At 47.0% G+C, this 13,740-nt stretch overlaps 1 protein-coding gene across 1 annotated transcript in view; it reads right to left on the bottom strand.

Moving 5' to 3' along the window:
- Positions 1-8,564, bottom strand: part of LOC147683379 (transcription cofactor HES-6-like) — a 36,422-nt gene extending 27,858 nt beyond the window's left edge. Inside the window, exon 1 of the mRNA XM_086944828.1 lies at positions 8,434-8,564. Coding sequence (XP_086800954.1) covers positions 8,434-8,481 — 48 coding nt within the window. The 5' untranslated portion in view covers positions 8,482-8,564. The remainder of the gene's footprint in view (positions 1-8,433) is intronic.
- Between the last annotated feature and the right edge of the window lie 5,176 nt (positions 8,565-13,740).

Genomic DNA, 13,740 nt, shown 5'->3' with positions numbered 1-13,740 from the left:
TTCCCTCCGCCTTTAATGTTAGAAAAATCTCTTGGCCTGCTTGACAGAATGAAATATATGTGCTTGAGCCTTAAGGAAGATTTAAAGTTTTAACTGCTGGATGATGTCAGCCAGAGACCCTTGACGTTTAACGTCCTCAATCAGTCCTACAAATTATTTATGATGCCGTGTGGCCATGATAGATATGTCTGAAAATATTTGAAAGGAGAAATTATCTGCATGGTATACGTTTTACTCTTAATAGCATGTGTCAGAATTCTTTCTTTAATCCAAAAGTCGCTGAAATTAACCAGGATAGATTGTGGGTATTTGCCATTAGTTGATTGGGCTGCTTGAACTCGGTGTGCCCTAGTAATTGTTAGATCCATGACTGTATCCTCTGTTGCTTTTTCTTGGAATATATACTTAAGAATGAGATCTGAAATTAACTTTGTTACCGTTTTCCCGGCTTCACAATCCTCAGGTATTCCTACAAATCTTAGGTTTGAGCGACTGGATCAGTTTTCCACACCATCCAACTTTAATTCAAGTTCCTCTAGTTCTGCTTGCATATTGGAGTTTACTGAATCATTTTTATTGCTTAGATCTTCCAGATCCAAAACCCTTTCCTCAACCTAGGTAATACGAGAAGAAAGCTGTTGAATGCTGGAATTAATTTGTCCCAGTTACTCATTGGTCCCACTATGATCATCTTCTTCTGACAATTTCATCTCTCAAAGTTCTCTTAAGATCTGGTTCAAGGTTATTTCAATTTACGGCATCTGTAGAGGGGTACATACCAGGCTTGCAGTATCACTCCCTCCTGAACTGTGTGGGACTGCAATTGAAGAGGATCCCTCTGCCTTCATAATTCCATCTACCGAATTGGGAATTAGGCTGTCAGAAGAATTAGCAGTGACTGTCCGATCTTCACTTTGACCGCCTACGCACCCTCTAATCTGCTCTGCCATCTCACTTTCTTTTGTAGCTCCCTTTGAGCTGCCAATCATGAATAGGGGGTACGCTGGCTTATCATTAAGAAGGGCTGAATAGTCTAGCAGCGAGATAGGGACGATGTTTTCTGTTGCCTCGTGTGGTTTCAGAAGATTTCCTTGGGGGGAAGTAGATCTTCCCTGCATGAGATCAAGCTGAGCCGAGGGTTGGTCTGGCATAATGGAAGGAGAAGGTTCTTGATACTCCGGACTTGCATGATGGTCTAATATCAACGTCTCCTGATAGGCATCGCCTGCCACCGCCTGTCAGGAGATACTTCCTGCTGTACTCCTTCTTGAAGTCGAGCCTTGTATATTTGACTTGTTGTAGGCTGGCTCTGACTCTTATTACTCTTTAGAGTTTTGCTTGGAGCGCCTGTTTTCATTAATGAGTCTCTTGAGATACGCTTCATTGGTAATCTTTTCTGCAACCCATTTGAGTACAGGTTGAGTGGGGAATGTGCAAGGTTTTACGAGCGGGCCGCAAGCTGCGTATGTACTAAACAGACAGCTTTCGTAACACCCAAGATCCTTCTCCACCTGTGGCAGGGCCTAGAGTACCCCCCTCAGGCTGCTTCTACCCCTCTGAGTCACACTTCTTACATGGAGCTTTCTTCTATGCTCTATAACACAAATATCACTTCAAGCGCGTACCCTTTTTGCAATGCTGTGTGTCTTTATTTCCCTTCTAGGTCTCCACTCCATCCGGGGCCCATCCCTCTAACTGCAGCTCTCTAACTGCAGCTTCCTACAGTTCACTGGAAAGATGTCTCCCCAACGGCAGGTCATAACCTCTTCCACGCCGATAATCACAGGGCACACGGAACAGTGAGAGAAAATCTCCCTCAGTGTGAACTCCAGTACAAGACTAGACTTTGTTTTCTGCTGTTCTCTGATCCAAATACACTCCACTAAAAAATAGCTAATGTGGTTGTAGCGCCTGTGAATTCTGGTCCCACTCCCTGCACTCTACTAGCGTCATTATGAGTCAAAGGCCCACGGAACTCCATAAATACTGAACAGGCTCAATCGCTTGTCTCCTGGGCGGGTGTCCTCATTAGAAGGGGCTGGGTGTGTACGGGCTTTGCATACCATTTCAAGAACGCAGGGTTATCAGTGATCATAACACTGGTCATTTACGAGCTCTGGCAGCTAGCCACTCTCCACCTGTGCATTCTGTCTAGAGAGCAGGGTTATCTGTGACCATCTCACCACGACTAGCAACCAAGGTTTTGTTGGGGTCCTCCTGCGATGCTGCTCATTGCTTTGCTGCGAAGGGCGGAAAGGTGTTTGTGCAACAATTTCCCAAGCTAATCCATGCAGCCAAACAGCATTTGTCTATGTGCTGTCTATCTTGCAACATGTCAAGCTACCCCAGATGCAGATTCAACCAAAGAGCATGACAGGAGCTCTACGTGGTTCCCTAGTCATCTTTCAATTTGGAGTGGGGTAGATTGGAGTGGATGGACTGTATGGGGTGGATTGGATTGGTTTGGGGTGGGGTGGGGTGGGGTGGGGTGGGATGGATTGGATTGGGGCGGTGGGGTGGATTGGGAAGATTATAGTCTGCTGGTTTGAAGTGGGGTGAATTAGAGTGGAGGGGTGGATTGGACTGGAAGGGGTGGATTGGATTGAAGTGGGGTAGATTGAAGTGGAGTGTGGTGGATTGGACAGGGGTGGGGTGGATTGGATTAGAGTGAGGTGGATTGGAGTGTGACGGGCTGGATGGATTGGACTGAGTGGGGAGGCGGAACTAGGGTGGGGTGGATTGGGGTACAGTGGAGTTGACTGGATGGAATGGATTGAACTGCAGTGGATTGGGGTGGATTCGCATGGGATGAACTGGATGGGTGGATTAGATTGGAGTGGGTTGGATTGGATTGGAGTTGGGGAAGACTGGAGTGGGATGAACTGGATTAGGGTGGATTGGGGTGAATTGGATTGGATTGGATTGGCATGGGATGGGGTGGATTGGAATAAAGTAGATGGGATTGCATTGGGTGGATTGGATTGGAGTGAGACGGATTGAGTGGGATGAATTGTATTGGGGTGGATTGAATTAAAGTGGATTGGATTGAGGTGGGGTGAACTGAATTGGGGGGTGGATAGGATTAGGGTGGATTGGACTGGGGTGGGGTGGACTGGATTAGAGTTGAGTAGATTGGATTTGGCTAAATTAGATTGGATTGGTATTGGGTGTATTGGACTGTGGTGGATTGGATTGGATTGGGGTGAGGTGGATTGGATTGGAGTGGGATGGATTGGAGTGGGGCGGATTGGAGTGTGATGGATTGTTTTGGTTTGCAGTGGGGCATATTGCTTTGGATAGGTGTGGGGCAGATTGGAATGGGGCAGATAGCTTTGGATTGGAGTGGGGCAGATGAGAGTGGGGCAGATTGTGTCGGATTGGAGTGGGGCAGATTGTTTTAGATTGGAGTGGGGCAGTTTGCTTTGGATTGGAGTGGGGCAGACTGTTTTGCATTGGAGTGGGGCAGATTGGTTTGGATTGAGTGGGACAGATTATTTTGGATTGGTTTCGGGCAGATCAGTATTGGGCAGATTGTAGTTGAACAGATTGTTTGGTATTGGAATGGGGTGAATTGTGGTGGATTGGAGTGGGGTAGATTGGACTGGGCTGGATTGAGTTGATTGGATTGGTGTGGGGTGGATTGGACTGGATTGGAGTGGGGTGGATTGGATTGGGGTAAATTGGATTGGATTGGGGTGAGGTGGATTGGACTGGAGTGTGGCAGAATGGAATGTGTCGGATTGTTCTGGATTTGAGTGGGGTAGATTGGACTGGGACAGATTATTTTGAATTTGAGTGGGGCAGAATGTTTTGGATTGTAGTGGCGCACACTTGAATGGGGTAGGTTGTTTTGGATTGGAGTGGGGCACATTTTTTGGGATTGGACTGGGAGGAGTGGAGCAGGCATATTGTTTTGGATTGGAGTGGAGCAGATTGGAGTGGGCAGATTCGATTGATGCAGACTGTTTTCTATTGAAGTGGGGCAGACTGGGGTGGGGCAGATTGGAGTGGGGCAGATTGTTTTGGACTGGAGTGGGGCAGATTGGAGTGGGAAGTCTGGAGGGGGGCAGTTTTTTTTGGATTGGAGTGGGGTGGATTGGATTGAAGAAGGATGGATTGGGGAGGCAGTGTGCTCGATTGGATTGAGGTGAGGTGGATTGGATTGTGTGAGGTGGATTGGATTTGATAGGGGTGGGTTGTGGTGTATTGGAGTGGAGTGAATTGGGATGGAGTGGGTGGACTGGGTGAGGAGGAATGGAGTGGGGCCGATTAGAGTGGGGCAATTTGAAGTGGGGGCAGATTGGGGTGGGCAGGGCAGATTGCTTTGAATTGGGTTGGGTGGAGTAGATTGTATTGGGGAAGATTGTTTTGAATTGGAGTGGGAAAGATTATGGTGGGGGCGATTGTTTTAGATTGGAGTGGGCCAGATTGGAGTGGGCAGATTGCTTTGGATTGGAGTGGGATGAATTGACTGGGGCAGATTGTTTTGGTTTCAAGTGAGGGAGATTGGAGTGGGTTGGAGTGGAGTGGAGTGGACAGATTGTTTCAGTTTGGAGTGGGGCTGATTGTTTTGGATTGAGTAGGGCAGATTGTTGTGGATTAGCATTGGGCAGATTGTTTTGGATTGGAGTGAGGAGGATTGGAGAGGAATGGAATGAGGAGGCAGTGTGGTGGATTGAATTGGGGTGAGGTGGATTGGATTGGAGTGGGGTGGGGTGTGGTGGGTTGGGTTGGGTTGTATTGGAGTGGGGTGTATTGGGATGGAGTGGGTGGATTGTGGTGAGGTGGATTGGATTAGAGTGGGGCGAATTGTAGGGTGGATTGGATTGCGGTGCATTGAAGTGGGGTGGATTGGAGCAGGCAGGGCAGATTGCTTTGGATTGGAGTGGAGTAGATTGAAGTTGGGAAGACTGGAGTGATATGGGATAGTGTGAGACGGTTGTGTTAGATTGGAGTGGGCAGGTTGTTTTGGATTGGAGTGGTTCATATTGGAGTGGGATGAATTGGTGGAGTAGGGCAGATTGTTTTGGTTTGGTGCCGAGCAGATTGGTGTGGAGCAGATTAGAGTGTGGCAGGTTGTTTTGGATTGGAGTGGGGTGGATTGTGGTGGATTAGAGTGGGCTGGATTGGGAATGAGAGGGGTGGATTGGATTGATGTGATGTAGATTGGACTGTAGTGGGGTGGATTGTATTGGTTGGATTGGTGTGGGATGGATTGGATTGGTGTGGGTGGATTGGATTAGTGTTGGTGGATTGGATTAGAGTGGGTGGATTGTGGTGGATTTGAGTGAGGGGAATTGAGGTGGATTTCGTGGATTAGGGAGAGGTGGATTGGATTGGAGTGGGGCGGACAGGAAGGGGCGGACTGGAGTGGGGCAGATTGCTTTGGATTGGAGTGGGATAGACTGGAGTGGGGCAAATTGTTATGGATTGGAGTGGGGCCAATTTTTATGGATTGGAGTGGGGCAGATTGTAGTGGGCATAATGTTTTGGATTAGAGTTAGACAGATTGGAGTGGGCGGATTAGAGTGGTGCTGACTTTTGGATTGGAGTCAGGCGGATTGGAGTAGGCAGACTGGAGTGGGGCAGATTGTTTTGGATTGGAGAGGGGCAGTTTGGAGTTGGATGGATTGGAGTGGAGCAGATTAGAGTGGGCAGATGGTTTTGGATTGGACTGGGTTGAATTGGAGTGGGACAGCATAAAGTGGGGCTGATTGTTTTGGATTGGACTGGAGTAGGGCAGATTGTAATGGGGCTAGTTGTGTTGGATTGAGTGGGGCAGATTTTTTGAATTGGAGTGGCCAGATGTTTTTGGATTGAAGTGGGGCAGATTGGAATGGGGCAGATTTTTTTAATTGGAATGTGGCAGATTGTTTTGAATTGGAATGGGGCAGATTGTTTTGGATTGGAGTGGGGCAAATTGTTTTGGATTGAAGTGGGGTGAATTGGACGGAGGCAGATTGGAGTGTGGTGGTTTGGAAGGGTGACAGTGGTTGGTAATGTATTGGTCTGTGGTGCATTGGATTGAGTGGGGCGGATTGGTGGGGGGCGAAGTGGGGTGTACTGGCATGGATTGGAGTGGGATGGATTGGGGTGGACTGCAGGATTATGTGTTAAAGCATCATTTCAGAATTTACACACAAGAAAGAAACAATGACGCTTTTCAATTAGATAATACTCATCTTTTAAGAACAGCGCCCACAAGCAAAAACAAAAGAAAACATGAGTGCAAAGTGAGAATAAAAGAAAGTTAACTATAAGAAATACAATTTAGCAATTTTGTTTGTCCTGCTGGGCAAATTTTCTCCAGTTGCACGCCCTCTGTTTGCAGGGTACTGGAAGATAAAAGAACAAAATAGTACCTCAATCACGTTGAGAGGAGGGGACAGGCACTGATTAAGTTGAATCAATCAGTGCTTGGTCCCTGCTCCACACAAAGGAACGGAAATTATGTTAGTCCTGCAGTGACAAATTACAAGGCTGTTAAGAAGAGTGTCACGCAAGCCCACAAATGGGTAAGCAATGGGTGAGCTCCAACACCTTTTTGGATACAAGAATGTTTCATAAGTGAGGTGCATACACTAGTGCATGCTCTCGCAGGCTCAACCCTAGAAATTACAAAATTATCTTAAATCTTTGCTAATTGTATAACTTACATTGCAAATTATATATAGCTTGTTTAAATAACTCCAACAATCATCTCTAGGTCCATAAAAATAGGTATTTTCTATTACCAACCAGTTCAAAAGCATGCGCTGTACTGACCTCAGAAGGATTAAAAGATGAGTTGGCCTTGCTGCCATTAAAGACAATTACCTGTATGTTGCCCTAAGATATATGCAGCACACGTATTAGCACACTGCACTATTTTATGGGTACTTCTAAAGTCGGTTCTCAACCCACTAAGCTATCTTACTGGGATTGAGTGAAGTGGCCACAGGTTACATGCATATCTCTTTCCGCAGGTGGCTGCCTGGCCCTAAGGCAGCTGCCTATGGTGTGAGGGCAACCTAAGGAGATGGGAGAGTGATGGGGGGCGGGGTTCGGCCTAGCCTACTGGCCAGCAGGCTGAGGTCTGAATGTGTCACACATGGAAGTGGGGCAAATGAAGAAGCTAATGACTTTTCAGCCAAAAGAAAGATGCATTACAGGACTTGGATTTTTGCTTTTTAAATTGTAATTAATTGCTTGTAACATGCCAGCACCCAAGTGCAAGAAGGGAGTTATTATGTCTCCCACATTAAGGCGACTTTGCTTTAATAGTGTGTGGGGGGAAGTGGTTATGGTGGCTTCTAGATTAGGCCTTCAGGTTCAGTCGTGTTCTGTGCGAGGGCTGCCAGATGTGCAAGTGGCCACCTGTCTACCTGCTGGGTGACTATGGGACACCGTAGAGTGGTAGTTTCTGCCTGCTTTGATACATGCTGAGGAAAGAGGTTTCTTTTTCCCCTTGCGTCGAGATAACAGGTACTGTGTTCTGGTAGCTGCTGACTAACTAAATGGAGACGATCTCGCCGCCAGCCAGTGAGAGGTACCAGGGCTTTAAGTGGGCCGGGTCCTGCCGGTGCTCAACGTCGACAGTTCTAAAAAGCAGGTGCTCTCCATTTTTGCCCTCACTCTCAGGGTTATTAATATAAAAAGGTGACAGTGCCTGTCTGAAGGTCTGCCCACTGCCTCCCGGTATCAACATGAAAATAGAGAACAGGCAATTTACGTGCTGATATAGTGAGGAGAGGTTTGTTTCAGTTACAACTTGGAACTCATATGTGAAAAATTATGAAACTAATGGAGAATAAATATAAATGTAGAGTGCATTTGCATAATTATACATATAATGACATAAAAAATGAAGTCTTTACGAAGATGCAACATGGTAACTTCAGGGTAGGGAGCAAGGCGGTACAATAAAAAAAATACCAATAACACACTGAGAAATATATGTGAATATTTGTGACCATCAATACAGGAGAATATTATTGACCCAAAACTGAATGCATGAAAATGATAACGTCTATTTTGTTTAGGTAAGACAACTTGCATAGTGTTTATGATGATATCAAAAAGAGGCATGTAGGTAAGTAATATTACATCACTGGGCAACTTTTGATGGAGCATCTCTAAGCTGTATTTTGGGTACCATCTCCTGATGCACTATGGCATGATTGGTATTCATTCATTTTGGGCATTTAATAGATGCAGAGCGTGTTGCCAGGGGACCCTTTTAGAGGGTGAACCTTTCAGTGTTACTTTTTTGTATTATAATATAACTGGATGCAAAGACAGAAGCCGCAAAATACCAGTCGGGTGGAACTCTATGTTAAGAACGTATTTTTGGCTAATGTGTTTTTATACCACGCCCATCATTACATGGCCACGCCCCTTTGAGGGACTCCCCAGTTTTTTTCAATCATACCTAAAGCCCTGAGTGGTACATACCTTCCGATCTTGCTTGCTGCCTGGCAGTGCCTGCTCGAAGCTAGCCATAGCCGGGACCGCCGTCAGAGCAGTGAGGTGGGGGCTCGCGGGGGTGAGGGCGCTGAGCCCAGATGCCTTCTCTCCGTCCTCTGCTTTCTGAGGCTCCCCTGCCCTGCCGCTGCTACTTATAAGAGATGCATTAGCATGTGAAAGGCTTGCGCCCCCTTTGCTACGGAGGCCCATGTATCACAGGCTGACATGCCTCGTGAATGCGCCGGGGTGAGGCAGATGTCCACTGGCCCCCGAGGCCCGCCCTCTGCCGCGCTCCATAAGGGTGGCAGAGAAAGCTGTCGAGCTTTTGTTGGTTGTACAACAGTGGCTAAATTAGCTCAACTCGGTGGGTTCCTGCATCCTGCGCCTACAAAACAAGGCGGGCGAGGGTACAGTGGCCTCCACCAGGGCGGGGGTGAACAGGGCACCCTTTAGTCACGACTTAACATGGCGCTTCCTTACAAGACAAAACAGTCTGTTCCGAGAAAAGTTTATGGGGCGTTCAGGACCCCTACCGGCCCTTTTAAGTATGGATGACGTCAGGGATTTTCGGTAAGGCATCACAATATATTCTGTCAGTGACTGAGCTCAGCTTCACGGAAAGGCAGCCCAGGGGGTGTAACCTGCAGATCAGGATTCCAATACCAGTGGACTGTTCAACTTGGAAAACAAGCTTTTGCAATGCAATAGGTCTAGCATTTGCCACAGTTGGAGCTATTGGCGTCAGGAGTTGTAAATGATAATGTCTTTTATCTATGTGTTTTGATTTGGAGTGTGGTGAATGTATGAACAGAGAGACAGCTGCAGCTTTGCCTAGTAGAGGACTTAGAACGAGGAATTACAGGCGAGACCAGAGAAGCAGGTAGCAGCACTGTGTAGAGGACTTACAATGAGGAATTATCGATGGGATCAGAGAAGCAGCTAGCAGCACTGTCTGGAGGACTTGGAATAAGGAATTAATGACAGGACCAAACATGCAGCTACAGCACTGCCTAGAGGACTTAGAATAAGGAATTACAACTGAGACCAGAGAAGCAGCTATCAATACTGTCTAGCATACTTAGAATGAGGAATTACCAAAGGTACCAGAGAAGCAGCTAGCAGCACTGCCTGAAGGACTAAGAAAAAGTAGTTCCCACTGAAAGCAGAGACCGCTGCAGCACTGCCTAGAGGACTTAAAATGTGGGAATTTCTGACGGGACAAGAGTAGCAGCTCCATCTGAAAGACTTAGAAAGAGGATTTACAGACAAGACCAAAGAAGCAGCAAGCAGCACTGCCTAGAGGACTAAGAATGAGGAATCACCACTGGGAACAGAGACACAGCTGCAGTACTGCCTAGACGACTTAGAATGTGGAATTATAGACAGGAACAGAGTAGGAGCTAGCAGCACTACCCAGAGGACTTAGAATGAGGAATTTCCAATGGTACCAGAGAAACAGCTGCAGCACTGTGTATAGGACATAGAATGAGGAATTAACATTGAGACCAGAGAAGCAGCTAGCAGCACTGTCTCGAAGACTTAGAATGAGCGATTAACAACAGGACCAGCATAGCAGCACTGCCTAAAGATCTTAGAATGAGGAATTACCAACAGGACCAGAAAAGCAGCTAATAGCACTGTCTAGAGGGCCAAGAATGAGGAATTACTAATGGGACCATTGAAACAGCTAGCAGCACATCCTAGAGGACTAAGAATGAGGAAATACCACTGGGATCAGAGAAGCAACTGCAGCACTGCCTAGAGAAATAAGAATGAAGAATTACCACTGGGACCACAGAAGTAGCTGCAGCCTGGTCCAGAGGACTTAGAATGAGGAGTTACACTCAGACCAGAGAGGCAGCTGCAGCACTGCCTAGAGGACTAAGAATGAGGAATTACCACTGGGACCAAAAGAAGCAGCTAGCAACACTGTCTAGAGGGCTTAGAATGAGGAATTGTCACTGGGAATAGAGACACAGCTAGCAGCAATTTCTAGAGGACTTCGAATGAGGAATTACCACTGTGCCCAGAAACACAGCTGCAGCACTGCCTAGAGGACTTAGCATGAATAATTACAGATGGGACAAGAGTAGCAGCTAGCAGCACTGCCTAGAGGACCTAAAATGAGGAATTACCAATGGGACCAGAGTAGCAGCTAGCATCACTGCCTAGAGGACTTCGAATGAGGAATTACCAACGGAACCAGAGAAGCAACTAGCAGCACTGTCTAGAGGACTTAGAATGAGGAATTACAATCGGGACCAGAGAAGCAGCTGGCAGCACTGCCTAGAGGACTGAGAATGAGGAATTACCACTCGGACCAGAGAAGCAGCTGCCGCATTTTTTAGAGGACTTAGAATGACAAATTACCACTGGGGCCGGAGAAGCAGCGGCAGCACTGTCTAGAGGACTGAGAATGAGGAATTACCACTAGGACTAGAGAAGCAGCGGCAGCACTGTCTAAAGGACGTAGAATGACGAATTACCACTGGGACAGGAGAAGCAGCTGCAGCACTGTCTAGAGGACTAAGAATAAAGAATTACCACTGGGAACAGAAACGCAGCTAGCAGCACTGTCTAGAGGACATAGAATGAGGAATTGCCATTATGACCAGATATGGAGCTGTATCACGGCCCAGAGGAATTACAATGAAGAATTACTGACAGTACCAGAGTAGCAGCTAGCAGCACTGCCTAGAGAACTTAGAATGAGGAATTGCACTGGGACCAGTGAAGCAGCTGCAGTAGTCGTGAGGACTTAGAATGAGGAATTACCACTGGGACAGAGAAGCAGCTGCAGCACTGTCTTGATGACTAAGAATGAGGAATTACCACTGGGAGCAGAGAAGCAGCTAACAGCACTGGCTAGAGGATTAAGAATGAGGAAATACCGCTTGGAACAGAGATGCTGCTGCATTACTGTCTAGAGGACTAAGAATAGGGAATTACCACTGGGAACAGAGACACAGCTGCAGCACTATGTAGAGGTCTTAGAACGAGGAATTAACGATGAGACCAGGGAAGCATATAGAAGCACTGTCTAGAGGACTTAGAATGAGAAATTACCACTGGAAACAGAGACACAGTTAGCAGCACTTTCCAGAGGACTTAGAATGAGAAATTGCCACTCTTACTAGAGACACAGCTGCAGCACTGCTTAGAGGATTTAGAATGAGGAATTACTGATAAGACAAGGGTATCAGCTAGCAGCACTGTCTTGCAGACTTAGAATGAGGAATTAATGATGGGACCAGCGTAGCAGTACTGTCTGAAAGACTTAGAATGAGGAATTACCAATGGGACCAGAGAAGTAGCTAGCAGCACTGCCTAGAGGACTTAGAATGAGGAATTACCACTGGGACCAGAGAACCAGCTGAAGCACTGTCTAGAGAACTTAGAATGAGATATCATCACTGGGACCAGAGTAGCAGCTAGCAACACTATCTAGAGGACTAAGAATGAGGAATTACAACTGGGAACAGAGACACAGCTAGCAGCACTGTCTAGAGGATTAGAATGAGGAATTATCACTGTGGCCAGAGACACAGCTGCATCACTGCACAGAGGACTTAGAATGAGGAATTACTGACAGGATCAGAGTAGCAGCTCGCAGAACTCCCTAGAGGGCTTAGAATGAGGAATTACCACTGGGACCCAAGAAGCAGCTGCAGCACTGTCTTGAGGACTAAGAATGAGGGATTACCACTGGGAGCAGAGAAGCAGCTAACAGCACTGGCTAGAGGACTGAGAATGAGGAATTACCACTGGGAACAGAGACGCAGCTCCAGCACTGCCTAGAGGACTAAGAATGGGGAATTACCACTGGCAACAGAGTCGCAGCTGTAGCACTATCTAGAGGACTTAGACTGGTGGAATTACTAACAGGATCAAAGAAGCAGCTGCAGCACTGTGTAGAGGACTTACAATGAGGAACTACTGATAAGACCAGAGAAGCAGTTAGCAGCATTGTTTATAGGACTTACAATGAAAAATTACCACTGGAAACAGACATACAGCTGCAGCACTGCCTAGAGGACCTAGAAAGAGGAACTACCAACGGGACCAGAGTAGCAGCTAGCAGAACTGCCTAGAGGACTTAGAATGAGGAATTACCAACGGGACGAGAGAAGCATCTAGCAGCACTGTCTAGAGGACATAGAAGGAAGAATTACCACTGGGACCGGAAAGCAGCTGCAGCACTGTCTAGAGGACTTAGAATGAGGAATTACCACTGGGACCCGAGAACCAGCTGCAGTACTGTCTAGAGGACTTAGAATGAGGAATTACCACTGGGACCCGAGAAGCAGCTGCAGCACTGTCTAGAGGACTTAGAATGAGGAATTACCACTGGGACCCGAGAAGCAGCCATCAACACTGTCGAGAGGACTGAGAATGAGGAATTACCACTGGGAACAGAAACACAGCTAGCAGCACTGTCTAGAAGACTTTTAATGAAGATTACCACTATGACCAATTACACAGCTGGATCACTGCACAGAGGACTTAGAATGAGGAATTACTGACGGTACCAGAGTAGCAGCTAGCAGCACTGCCTAGAGGGCTTAGAATGAGGAAGTACCACTGGGACCAGAAAGGAGCTACAGCACTGTCTCAAGTACTTAGAATGAGAAATTACCACTGGGACCAGAAATGCAGCTGCAGCACTGTCTTGAGGACTAATATTGAGGAATACCACTGGGAGCAGAGAAGCAGCTAACAACACTGGCTAGAGGACTAAGAACGAGGAATTGCCAAATGGAACAGAGAAGCAGCTGCAGCACTGCCTTGCGGACTTAGAATGAAGGAATTAAAGATGAAACTAGAGTAGCAGCTAGCAGCACTGTCTAGAGGACTTATATATAATAATAATAATAAGGGTAGCTTATAGAGCGCTTGGTTACGCCGAGGCGTGTCCCCGCGCTACAACTGAGGAACTCTGAGCGGGGTAGGAGACCAGTGATCAGTTATCTGGAGAACAGGTATGTTTTTAGGTTCTTGCGGAAGCTGGATTCGGATGGATCCAGACGTAGATGGAGAGGGAGGGAATTCCAGCTTTTCGCTGCCAGATGACGGAAGGAGCGTCCGCCCATGCGGGCCCTTTTGACCCTAGGAACCTGGAGTAGGCCCCCATATGAGGAGCGCAGATCGCGTGCAGGTGTATACCTTGTCACTAAGTTCTGGAGTGGGATAAGAGATTTCTTAGCCAGGATGCGGTGGCATGTACAGAGGGCTTTGAATACCACTCTGCTTTTTACTGGCAACCAGTGGAGGGTTTTGAGAGCGGCTTTGGTGTCT

The sequence above is a fragment of the Lissotriton vulgaris genome, chromosome 11 (assembly GCF_964263255.1).
Source record: "Lissotriton vulgaris chromosome 11, aLisVul1.2, whole genome shotgun sequence".
Lineage (NCBI taxonomy): Eukaryota > Metazoa > Chordata > Amphibia > Caudata > Salamandridae > Lissotriton > Lissotriton vulgaris.
Note: the sequence above shows the minus strand (reverse complement) of the source record. Positions and strands in the feature narration are given on the sequence as shown.